Here is a 13,330-nt window from a genome sequence, read left to right as displayed (position 1 = left end):
GCGCCATCTTTGACCATGGCAGGATTCAGAATCATTTCTCACTATCCCACACTGTACAGCGAATAGTCAACAAACTTTCAAATCAGATTCTTTATAAATTTCTGTCAACATGTTCTTGCGCTTTGTGAAAGGGTGGAGTGAACGTTGTCGACGTTAATATCGTATTTTCTGTTTCAGATTGAAACATCCATACAGTGTTTTATTGTATTACAGACATCAAGACCGTGCTTTCTTTGGTTGCACAAACTAGCTGAAATGACAAGATTATTTACTTCGGATAATGTACAGGATCGATTTCTTTTCATTTAACCTGACGTTTCCAAACTTGACACATTGCCAATGAGAAAAAATGAGTTAATATTGATCAGTGAGCTGCTCTGGCGGCCGGTTGCCAGGCTACCAGTGACGTTGTGCATTCTGGGAGTAAGATGGCGGCGCGTGTCGTGAGCTGGTGCTTGCGTCTGAGTAAAACCTTCCGGATCGGCCCGTGAGTAACCGCGGGGCGCGGGGCGCGGGGCGGGGGGGTCTGAGTTGGCCCGTGACTGACCGGGAGGTGGGTTTGGCCCGTGAAGACGGGGACCCCTGTCCAAAAGTGTAATCAGAGGTTACAATAGACTCAACCAAACAAGAAGACTGCAGCATGGAGTACATCAGAGACCTGCAGTACCTTTCGTGAAAGAAACAAGAATTACCAGATGAGAGTAGGACGGATCAACTCTTGTTTTTGGCGCTACTTCTATAGCATATGGGATCCGTTACAACACAGGCAAAGATGTAGTACATATGCCCCCTACCCAAGACACAAAAGATCGGCCGAGACGTCCTTGCACCATTTGTGACAAACTTTTGAAGCATTGCCTTTAGGAGAATCTTAAGGAAATGTCAGAGAACAATTAACTCGCGGTGAATCACTCCAACCAATGTTGTTGGCAGAAACTTGTATTCTGCAGCACTCTGACCAAATGGAAGAAGACAATCTTGGATATCAGTGCATTTCATAAAGACCAAGAGCAAGCAAAACACATTTGGATACAGAAGTCTAGTGCAAACGTAGTGGTTAATACTTTCACCTGTACGATACCTGTTAAGTAAGTGGTCCACTGTGGAAACCAGTCACAAATCATTGGAAACAATTTGATACATACCAGTACGGTAAAAGTACTACACTACAGTGTAGCAAAAGCACAAGCATCTTCTGCAAACTGGGATTAAAATGGCTACCTTGAACAAGAGTACAGAAGTTCCACTGGATTTATAAGTAGATAACATGGATGAATTTTGGCCAGCACAAATGCAAGCAACTTCAGGAACACTCACATATATGGATTATGAACAGAAGTTGGCCACATGGCCCATCAAGCTTTTTTTTTTAACTTGCCTGATGTGGGTATCGCTGGCTGGCCAGCATTTATTTCTTATTCTTAGTTGCCTTTTTAGAAGGTGATGGTGAGCTGCCTTCTTGAGTTGCTGCAGCCCATGTACTGCAGGTACACCCACAATGCCATAAGGGAGGGAATTCTGTGATTTTTTGACCCAGCGACAGTGAAGGAATGCCAATATATTTTCAGTTGGTGAGTGAGTTGGAGGGGAAGTAGCAGTTGGTGGTGTTCTCATTTATCAGCAGCCCATCCCCATCCCCACCACTATCCTTCTGAATGGAAGTGGTTGTAGTTTTGGAAGGTGCTGTCAAAGAATCTTGCCTGAGTTTCTGCAGCGCAACTTTAGATAGTACACACTGCTGCTGCTAAGCATCTGTGCTAGAGGGAGTGAGTGCATGTGGTGCCAGTCATGTGGGCTGCTTTATCCTGATGGTGTCAAGCTTCTTGAGTGTTATCGAAGTGCACTCATCCATCCAAATGAGGAATGTTCCATCACACACCTGACTTGTGTGTTCTAACCACTATTCTTGACTTCTGACCTGCTCACTTAGCCACTATTTATATGGTGAGTCCACTTCAGTTTCTAGTCAGTGGTGAACTCCAGTATGTTGATAATGAAGGATTCAGTTATGGTAACTCTACCGGATGTTATGGGGCTGTAGTCAGATTGTTTCTTATTAGAGTTGGTAACTGCTTGGTATTTATGTGGCATGACTGTCACTTGCCAGTTTTTAGACCACATAGGGGTATTGTTCATGACTTGTTGCATTTGAACATGAACAGTTTCAGTATCTGAAAAGTCATGAATATGCTGAACGCTGCAGTCATTGGTGAACATGCCCACTTCTGACTTCACAATGGGAAGGTCATTGATGAAGCAATGATTAGGCCAAGGACACTCCACTGCAGAAATGTCATGGAGCTGAGATGGTTGACCTCCAATAACATGCATACTCAGTCAAATGTAGCCTTGATGTCAAGAGCTGTCACTCTCACATGTCCTCTTTTGTCCATATTTAAATCGATGCTGTAATGAGGTCAGGAACTGAGTGGCTCTGGTGGAACCGAAACTAGACATCAGTGAGCAGATTATTGTTATGCAGGTGCTGCTTGATAGCATTATTAATGATATCTTCCATTACTTTACTGATAATTGAGAGTAGACTGTATGGGTTGGTTATTGCCTGCATTGTATTTATCTTGTTTTGTTTTGTGTACAGGACATAACCAGGCAATTTTTAACATTGTCAGGCATATGCCAGTGTTGTAGCTATACTGGAACAGCTGGAATAGGGGTGTGGCACATTCTGGAGCGTGTCTTTAGTACTATTGGCAATATTATGTCAGGGCTCTCAACTTTTACAGGATCTAGTGCCTTCAACCGTTTCTTGATATCACACAGAGTGAATCAAACAGGCTAATAAATGGCACCTGTGACGCTGTGGACCTTTTGGAGATTCACCATTCAGTTAAATCGTGGCTGATCTGATTACTCCACATAATAAAATGTGAGGCTGGATGAACACAGCAGGCCAAGCAGCATCTCAGGAGCACACCATCCAGCCTCACATTTTATTATCTTGGAATCTCCAGCATCTGCAGTTCCCATTATCTCTGATAAGCTTTTGTGCTCCTGAGATGCTGCTTGGCCTGCTGTGTTCATCCAGCCTCACATTTTATTATCTTGGAATCTCCAGCATCTGCAGTTCCCATTATCTCTGATTACTCCACATACTTGCCTACTTCTGAGAGTCAGGCGTTTTGCCCTGTTGCTTATCAAGAATCTGTCTATCTCTCAGCCTGAAAAATATTCAAGTACTCTGCTTCCACTGCTTTTAACAAAGACTGTTCCAAAGAATCAACAAGAAGAAATGGCTAATGGTGCACAACTAAAAGGGCTATAGGAGGGGGAGGCCTCATACATTACAAGAAATGCCAATCTCTCTCCGATGCTTCTGACTGTACAGAGATGAGCGATATAATTTGAGGCATAATCTTAAAAGAGATAAAAGTAATGTGTCCCAAGCTGTTTTGTTGCATTTATTGTTACAGCTGTGTTAAGAGCTGCTTCTACTCTTAGCACGTTGTAATTAACAGGTATAGGGGACCAAAACAGCTGATACAGGTTATAAGGTATTGGTCAGTTATCAACAACGACCGAAGAATAGATGTGAGAAGCATGCCTGAGTCACCAATCACATCAATGCAAAAATACCCTTGCAAGATTCCATCGATCCCATGGTCTAAAATCACAACAGATTTATTCACCATACGTGGTATTGATTTTCTCTGAATCACTATTTTTCCAAATTCCCAAATGTGAATATAAGAACACTTCAAGTGCATCTGCAGCAGATCTATGGCGTACAATACTCAGTCTATTTTGTAGACCTCAAGAATTCATCCCTGACTATGAGCAACAGTACTTTTTAGGGATACATGTGCCAAATGGGTCATAAACCTTACATCAGCTTTACTACATTATCCCACATTGGATGGTCTTGCTGATTGCATTGTTTGCACCATTAAAGCAATGATCATTAAACAACATGGTGATGACATGCATGATTTTCACACTATTTATGTATCATAGTGTTTCCCAGTAAGAGTGATACTTTTAGATGTATGCTCACTGTAACTGGAAGACATTATTCTTCAAAGACAACCCTGCCTAACCACAACCTGCCCACCAAGGAGTAGAAGACAATACATAACTGTAGGAGTGAACCCCTCCGACCAGAGACAAAAACTCAGGAGGCAGGCAGGATTCAGGCAAGTGGAAGATGTTTATTCAAGCACAAATCAGTTAAGGCAGGGAGAGGGCCAGAGAATTTTCCCTGAATTGGAAGGGAGATCAATGACACATTCTCATTTTTACAGTGAAAAATACAGCATTTTATACACAATCGATTACAATAATCAAATACAGCATAGTCGCCGTCCTTCCATATTGATCCATACACACAATTCCGCGGGACATCAAATAATGGGCATTCCTATGGACAGCTCAGCTTCCCGTGATCTGACATGGTTAATTTCTGTTATAAAGTTAGTTATTGAATGTAAAGTTGTACAGCTACTTCTACTCTTAGCATGTTGTAATGAATGGGTTGTGAACAATCTATCTTGCTCAGAGCATAAGATAAAGGTGTTTATGCCAAGGTTAATTAACTTTTCACATCTAGGTTTAAATACTTTTTCCCTAATGCGTGTATTATACTTTGGTTATATGTTGAAACCTACCTTTAGAGTCTATCTAGTATTGCAGGTAGCTTCAAAGAAGCAACTACTTACTACAAAGTAACTTTAGCTGTTGCCTTTGCAGCTGTTTAGAGAGTTAGTCTTGGCTACCTCATGGGCTGAGACCTGCACTTGGTGTTATTCATTTACTGGCGCAATCATTCTTTCATTAATGAGGCTGGAATGATTGCTCTTAGGCATTCCTTTAACTTGGGTAGTTGGTGGTAAGGCTGTTTTGCTGACCTTGAAGTAGTCTTATTTAAAGGTACCATTGTGTTTTAATTCAATTATTCTAACCCTTGTTGGCCTTTTTGTGTCTTTCAAATATGGGCTATTTTGGCGTAAACAGGTACAGGTCACCACTGTGGAACTGCCTGATATGTGTGTTGGACAGATAGTTGAAGCCTACTCAAAGAATCTGGTTATCCACAGGTGCAGTGTAAGTGTGCACGCTGCCTATTTCCCACAGTCACAATACATAATGGTACAACATTGAAGAGAAACAAGCCACCTTAGGGAACTATACAGAATTCCCATTGTGCACTGAATACACAAATAAAGATATGCTTGGAAAATGAAGGTGTAGAAGACGAACATGCCAACAACCAACACTGGTAACAATGTGCAAGAGACATACACATGCTGTAAAACCCAAGTGAAGTTAACAATCACAACAGCCAGAGAAATTGTCAAACACATTGTAGAGACTCTTAATCTCACACACAGAAACATTCGGCCCATTCCTTAGACATGTCCATCCTGTGCTTCCAGCAGTACCATAATGATGCCACACGTAGGTTGCAGAAACAGCAACTCATATTCCACTTGGGAACCCTGCAGCCCAATGGTATCAATGTGGATTTCACCAGCTTCAAAATCTCTCCTCCCTCCGCTGCCTCTCAAAACCAGCCAGCTCATCCCCACCTCCCTAACCTGTTCTTCCTCTCACCTATCCCCTCTTCCCACCTCAAGCCACAACTCCATTTCCTACCTACTAACCTCATCCCGCCCCCTTGACCTGTCCATCCTCTCCAGACTGACCTATCCCCTCCCTACCTCCCCACCTATACTGTCTTCTCCACCTATCTTCTCCTGTATCCATCTTCAGTCCGCCTCCCCCTCTCTCTCTCTTTATTTCAGAATCGTCTCCCCATCCCCCTTTTCTGATGAAGGGTCTAGGCCCGAACGTCGCTTTTGTGCTCCTGAGATGCTGCTTGACCTGCTGTGTTCATCCGGCTCCACGCTTGTTATCACAGCATTAAGTCACTTGTCTTTATGGTATAGAGATTCCGTAATTCTTTTGTTTGAGTATGTTCTACAAATAAATACTCAGATTTCTTGATATTTCAGGAATACTAAACAGTTGTTTTTACATATTTGCGCTTTAGAAGGCAGCTGTGAAGGGATTTTTTATGCTAAAAATGCTCCATGACTATAAATTGTCTACAGTTTAGACCTGCAATTAGTCAGATTCCTCTTGATCTTGATGCATTGCAAGGTTTGCACTTCACATTTGTAATGTCATTACATTGTATAATAACATCTCTGTTGTGACATACCCATGTCCCAGGACTTGACTATGGGGTAGATCATGGATGAGAGGTTAAGTTCTTTGAGGAGTATGAGAAAGTTTTAAATAATTACAGAAGGCATCCTTAACTGACCTATGAGACCTGAAAAAAGTGAATTTAAGAACCTCAAAATAAACCTTTTTTCTGCCTAATCAAACAAAGTAAGCATTTATAATTTGTAATGGAGAAGGATCCAGAAAGAAATGAAAATATCCAGCAAGAAATGTGTCCATTAGGAGCTTTCATATTCTGGAATGATAGCCTGTGAAGCAAATGGAAAATTTCAACAACTTTTCTTCATTTGTTCATGGGATTCACTTGAGAAGATGGTGGTGTGCTACCTTCTTGAATCGCAATGGTCCTTGGAGGTCTAGGGTACACCGATTGTTATGTGGGAAGCAAGTTCCAGGATTTTGATCTCGCAGTAGTATACAACAAGATAGTTCCCATTCAGGATAGTGTAAAACTTCTGGAGTGTTGTAGGAGATGTACTCATCCAGGCAAGTAGAGATCATTCAATAATAACCAAAAGAACTTCAGATGCTGTAAATCAGGAACAAAAACAAGGTTGCTGGAAAAGCTCAGCAGGTCTGGCAGCATCTATGGAGGAGAAAACAGAGTTAACGTAGAGATTATTCCATTGTTCTGAAGATGTGTGGCAAAGTGAAGCTGGCCTTCCATAATTTGTCAATGTTCATGTAATTAAAGGAAAAACTTGGACAAATTTCAGAAGTTTGGAGTGGGATCAAGCCTGTCTGCACAGTGTAGATCTGTGCATACTTCTGGTTCCTGTCAAGGGCTGGATGAGTTCTTTGATGACGCTAAGAACTGGGGAGAACCGACTGTAAAATCTGGTGAGTTGCCTTTTGCAAAATCCTAAATTGATCCTTTTTAACACATCCAAATTGTTTTATTAAAATATTTAGCTGTTCTCCTATTGCAGATTGTTTTTATTTCATGTTTGATTCAAAACAAAGCACATCTATGTGAAGTGCAGTATATCTGGTTATTTAGTTATAATTGATAGGTGTGTCCTTGCAGTGTCTCTTATTCATGGCATTATAATTGATAACATTGTCAGACATCTTGCCTGTCTAAATCCATCTACTTATTAAACTGTACTTAACTTCCAATCCAATGGTGGAATCATGAGAGCTGATCTCCATGCCTTTTAATGAGACAATAAACATTACTCCGTTACTTTGAATTACTCAGTTTCTTCATATCTGTCAGAACTTTAATAAACAGCTACAACTGTTATCTTTGACCAAGGTGCCTCTTTAAGTGCCCTTATTTTTGTCTACTCTGCCTTCTATGTCCATTAGTAGATTTCATCATCTTCACGTCTAAAGATATTTTCTTTATCATATACTTTTTAAAAAATTTAATGACAAATGTTACTTCAGAATACAACTGTCCTTGATCAGATGGGCCAAGGAGTGGCAGATGAAGTTTAATTTAGATAAATGTGAGATGCTGCATTTTGGAAAGGCAAATCAGGACAGGGCTTATACATTTAAGGGTAAGGTCCTGTGGAGTGTTGGCGAACAAAGATCTTAGAGTGCAGGTTCATAGTTTCTTGAAGGTGGAGTTGCAGGTAAATAGGATAGTGAGAAAGGCACTTCGTATGCTTGCCTTTATTGGTCTATTCATTAAGTAGAGAATTTGGGAGGTCATTGTTGTGGCTGTACAGGACATTGGTTAGGTCACTTCTTTGGAATACTGCATTCAGTTCTCCCTGCTATAGGAAGAATGTTGTGAAACTTGAAAAAGTTCATAAAAGACTTACAAGGATGTTGCCAGGGTTGGAGGATTTGAGCTATAGGGAGATGCCAAATAGGCTGAGGCTATTTTCACCCAGAACATCGGAGGCAGAGGGATGAGGTGAGCTACTGGCTTGGATTGAGGATTGGCTGTCTGACAGAAGGCAGAGAGTTGGGATAAAAGGCTCTTTTTCGGAATGGCAACCGGTGACGAGTGGTGTCCCACAGGGTTCAGTGTTGGGGCCACACCTGTTCACCTTATATATTAATGATCTGGATGAAGGGACTGGGGGCATTCTGGCAAAGTTTGCCGATGATACAAAGATAGGTGGACAGGCAGGTAGTACTGAGGAGGTGGGGAAGCTGCAGAAAGATTTAGATAGTTTAGGAGAGTGGTCCAGGAAATGGCTGATGAAATTCAATATGAGTAAATGTGAGGTTTTGCTGGAAAAAAGAATACAGGCATGGACTATTTTCTAAATGGTGAGAAAATTCGCAAATCACAAGTGCAAAGGGATCTGGGAGTGTTGGTCCAGGATTCTCTAAAGGTTAACTTGCAGGTAGAGTCCATAATTAAGAAAGCGAATGTAACGTTGTCGTTTATCTCAAGAGGGTTGGAATATAAAAGCAGCGATGTGCTTCTGAGGCTTTAGAAGGCTCTAGTTAGGCCCCATTTAGAACACTGTGTCCAATTTTGGGCCCCACACTTCAGGAAGGACATACTAGCCCTGGAGCTTGTCCAGCGGAGATTCACACGGATGATCCCTGGAATGGTAGGTTTAGCGTATGATGAACAGCTAAGGATCGTGGGATTGTACTCATTAGAGCTTAGAAGGTTGAGGGGAGATCAAATAGAAATTTACAAGATAATGTATGGTTTAGAAGGGGTGGACGCTAGGAAGTTGTTTCCATTAGGTGGGGAGACTAGGAACCATGGGCACAGCCTTAAAATTAGAGGGGTAAATTTAAAACTGAAATGAGACGACATTTCTTCAGCCAGAGTGGTGGACTTGTGGAATTCATTGCTGCAGAGTGCAGTGGAGGCCGGGACGTTGGATGCCTTCGAGGCAGAGATCGACAAATTCTTGATCTCAGAAGGAATCAAGGGCTACGGGGAGAGTGCAGGGAAGTGGTGTCGAAATGCCCATCAGCCATGTTTTAAATGGCAGAGTGGACTTGATGGGCCGAATGGCCTTACTTCCACTCTTACGTCTTATGACCTTATTAGAGGTTTATAAAATCACGAGGGGCATAAGATAGGATAAATGGTGGAGGTCTTTTCCCTGTGCTGCAGATCTGCAAAACTAGAGAGCATAGGCTTAAGGTGAGAGGGGAAAAGATTTAAAAGGGGGCCCAAGGGGAAACTTTTTCATGCAGTGGGTGGTGTGTGTATAAAATGAGCTGCCAGGGGAAGTGGTGGTAGCTGGTACAACTACAACATTAAAAAAGGCACGTGAATTGTTACACAACTCGGAAGGGTTTAGAGGGATATGGGCCAAATGTGATTAGATTAATTCAAGATATCTGGTCAGCTTGGATGAGTTGGACCGTTGGACCAAAGGGTCTGTTTCCACGCTGTACAGCCCTATGACCCCACTCTTTCTCCTATGCCAAATCTGATAGCTTGTCCTTGTATGGATTCATCTTACACCTTGATTCTAACGTAAATAATGTTTTTGAATTTGCTTTTTAGGTGCACCTTGGACAGCAAAACAACTACGAATAAAAAGCAATGAAGATTTACACAAGCTCTGGTACTGTGCAGACTTCAGTTGGATGCTTTAATCTGATATTTTAAAAAAATTTCCTTTTGTGGAAACTTTTATTTACTGACCATTGGGCCAAATAGCATCTTCCTGTACTATAACTTGTTGAAACTGCAGTTATGCTGTACGTTTCTTAGAAAAAGGAAACCTTCTTGACTCTGAACTTTCACTTTTTGTATTTCATAACATTAACTATTCCTTCTGCAGGTACATTCTTCTCAAAGAAAAGAACATGCTTTTGACTTTAGAACAAGAAGCAAAGCGACAACGATTACAAATGCCCAGTCCAGAGCGTTTAAAGAAAGTAAGAAATAAAACCTATTCAGGTCCTAACATTTCTTGCATGATTTATGTTAAGGATGTGAAAAATAAGACTTTCTAATCAAGAATCAGAGCAGTGGCACAAGTTATTTTAGATGTAGTTCTTCACTATCCCACAATCTTATTTTGATCAGCTTGAAATAATTATAGTAATAACATTTTCAGTAAGGATCTCAGTGGACTTTTATTGTGTGCCATATTAATTCATGCTAACTAAATACTTCAAAATGTAGAGAAACGGGTCTCTGACTTTTTATTAATAGGTAGAACGGTCTATGGCTAGAATTGACTCAATCGTTCAAGAACGTGAAGATGCTCTAAGGTTGCTGCAGACTGGGCAGGAGAAAGGCCGTCCCGGCGCTTGGAGGAAGGACATCTTTGGGCAAAATCTTTGGTGAGAAAGATTTGTTTATTACAATCAACTCTTATGAGATTGTATGTGCTTGGTATTTTTATTTTAGTTTGGAGTTCTTTGTGCTAGAAGTGAATTATTTTCTGTTTTACTAAATGGTTCAATAATGTATTGTTTAAAGTTATTAAGAAATGGCATTTCTTTCTTTAAACAGTTCAGAAGCAAAATCTCTTTAGAGCTGATGCATGTACAATTAATATGTAAATATAAGTGTTATGGTATAATCATACACAATTATAAAAATAAATAGACTTCCTATGGCACTGTTCACAGAATTCTAGGGGTGGGTGGGGGGGTAAAATTCATCTTTCTACCACAAAGTCAAATGCTGAATAGAAGGTCATAGTGGGAAGGCCATGTCATTCAATGAATCAAATATTGGTGTGATATTAAGTAGTGTTATTCAGGTTACTAGTGCTTTAGAAATATTAAAGCAAAAAAGTCAAATTTTGCTGGTAATTGAAAAAAATTACAAAATTAAAATTTGTACAATGATATTCTGGTTCCAATACCTGAAATTTCAGTCATTTCTTAAACCTCCTCAAGATCTCAATAGCTTAGATTTGCTTTCATCTAAAGTTGTGGTTTGTACTTTATAATCTGTCCGGCTGCTATTAGACCCAGTTTTTCCAACTGCATTTTATTAATGGCATACTACTTTATTCAAGTATCAGAAGCTAAATGTACAGAATCAGTTTGCTAAGCATATTTAGAAATTAACTTCATAGTATATGTATCATTTCATTTAAAGACAGTTATGTTATTACAATGTATAGTGCATTAAATGGCTAGTTATGCATAATGCATTTAATTAATAAATTCCCTTTTGTTCAGATCATTTAAGCCTCAGTAGATCTTTAAGGCAACCAGGTCAGATTGACTGAAGAAATCACAGTGCTAAACAGAAGGTAGTTCCTTGGTTTGGGGATATTTGGGATCAGGCCAAAGTTTGAATGAAAGGAGCGATGGGGATTTTAAATATCCAGCAACAAATAATGATCAATGTTGGAAGAAAGCCTCTAAAAACCCTTTAAAACAGAGGTAAGAGCTGGGTAGAAGGTCCAGTGTAGTTTCACTGTTATGTCAAACCGACTAAGACACAAAGCAGTGCAGGCACAAATGGTAGAACTGATGGTGAGGCCTGGCGATAAAAGCCAGAACAGATCAGTCAACTGAATGTGACAGGACAAAATGAAAAAGATAGGTGAAGAATAGATACTGGAGGAGGACAAGATGTGAAATTAAGCGATTTAAAATTAAAATTAAAGTTTGCAGCAGTGGGCATATGTATCACAAATGACCTGATGAAGTTGGGTGATTTGTGACACTAAAATAGGGTAGACAAAAAACACTTACAAACATCTCAAAAAAAACAAACAAAAACAACACTAATTAAAATTTAAGCTGCAATACAACAAATTCAGCATGCTGGCAAATGGTGGCTCAGTGGTAAGCACTGCAGCCTCACAGCGCCAGGGACCTGGGCTCGATTTCAGCCTTGGGCGATTGCGTGAAGGAGCACAGCAAGGAGGCAGCAGACTTCAAGAACTGCCTCAACTAAAACAAATTGAAGTGTTTGCATTATTTGGCATATTATAGTTTAGCCAACTGAGCTACCTACCATGATATACACAACCATGCTTGAGGAATATTACACAGGATAGTTATTCCAGATGAGACAATTAAATATTTAACTATTTCCAAAGCAACTAACAAAAAAACTTAATGATAAAGGATAAAACCTATTGCAAGTATAAAGATAGATACTTCACTGCTAAAAATGCCAGGATTTGCATTTGTATTTGGCAGTCGACATGAACTTGCCATGTTGGAGTATGACATGAAAACATGGTGAGAAATGTTATTTCTAGTAAACACATTAAAATACCAGAGGTTGACCAAAAAATGTCTCCTGTCCAAAAATATGAGCAGGAATAGAAGATAACTTTAATGCCTTCATGTTTTTGATTGCTAAAAGAAAAAAAAAGTTATTAAATTACTCCTAACAAGATAGGAAGCACAGTTTGACGTGAGAGGATATACTTTCTCCAAAATTATGCTCTGCCGCACAAGTCTTCCAAATTATTTAAATACACGTGAATTGCAATTCACAGTTCTATAATCCAATATATTGCAGTTTATTGAAGGTAGCATTCTGAAAAATAGTCTGCTTTTACGATGCTATGACCAAATCATAATTAAGCCTTTTATTTCAGATTTAACCAGATTATTTTTTTTTCTAGGTACAAGTTTAAGGAATGGCCTATTCCTTGGTACCTAAACAAGATATACAGAAGGAAACAATTTTACACACCACCATTCGTGGATATTTTTGTTAGGTAATAAATTATCTCAACATTTACTATTCAGCTGAATTTACAGTCATATCATGCATTAGTTTCTTCAACTTTGTAATTTATAGTATTTCATTATAGCATGGTTCCCAAGTAGTTTCTGTATTGAACGATTATTACAGTATATCAGATTTCTGAAATATTGAAGCATTGTCTTTAGTGCACGTGAGGACAAGTCTTAATGGCAGCAAGGATCACCTTTACATGCTTGTCGGGGAAGGTGATGGCCTATTCATTTTATTGCTAGACTACTGATCAAGATAACTTGGTAATATTCTGGGGACCTGGGTTTGAATCCTTCCGTGGCAGACGGTGGAATTAGGAGTCTAATGATGACCGTGAATCCATTGTTAATTGTCAGAAAAATCCTTGTGATTCACTAGTGCCCTTCAGGGAAGGAAGCTGCCATCCTCACCTGCTGTGGCCTACATTGACTCTAGGCCCACAGCAATGTGGTTGACACTTAACTGCCTGTTAGGGGTGGATAATAAATGCTGGCCTGGCCAGTGAAGGCCCAGATCCCA

At 40.0% G+C, this 13,330-nt stretch overlaps 1 protein-coding gene across 2 annotated transcripts in view; it reads left to right on the top strand.

Moving 5' to 3' along the window:
• Nucleotides 1-35: 35 nt before the first annotated feature.
• The window catches only part of mrpl47 (mitochondrial ribosomal protein L47), a 17,628-nt gene continuing 4,333 nt past the window's right edge, over nt 36-13,330 (top strand). Inside the window, exons 1-6 of one of the 2 annotated variants that reach the window (XM_048541750.2) lie at nt 36-487; nt 6,899-7,044; nt 9,647-9,707; nt 9,927-10,023; nt 10,304-10,434; nt 12,696-12,791. In XM_048541750.2, the coding sequence (XP_048397707.1) occupies nt 429-487; nt 6,899-7,044; nt 9,647-9,707; nt 9,927-10,023; nt 10,304-10,434; nt 12,696-12,791 (590 nt within the window). In that variant the 5' untranslated portion in view covers nt 36-428. Of the gene's footprint in view, nt 488-1,118; nt 1,384-6,898; nt 7,045-9,646; nt 9,708-9,926; nt 10,024-10,303; nt 10,435-12,695; nt 12,792-13,330 lie in introns of those variants that run through there. The other variant, XM_048541749.2, reaches the window with a different exon arrangement.

This window comes from Stegostoma tigrinum, chromosome 14 (genome assembly GCF_030684315.1).
Source record: "Stegostoma tigrinum isolate sSteTig4 chromosome 14, sSteTig4.hap1, whole genome shotgun sequence".
NCBI classification, from domain to species: domain Eukaryota; kingdom Metazoa; phylum Chordata; class Chondrichthyes; order Orectolobiformes; family Stegostomatidae; genus Stegostoma; species Stegostoma tigrinum.
Note: the sequence above shows the minus strand (reverse complement) of the source record. Positions and strands in the feature narration are given on the sequence as shown.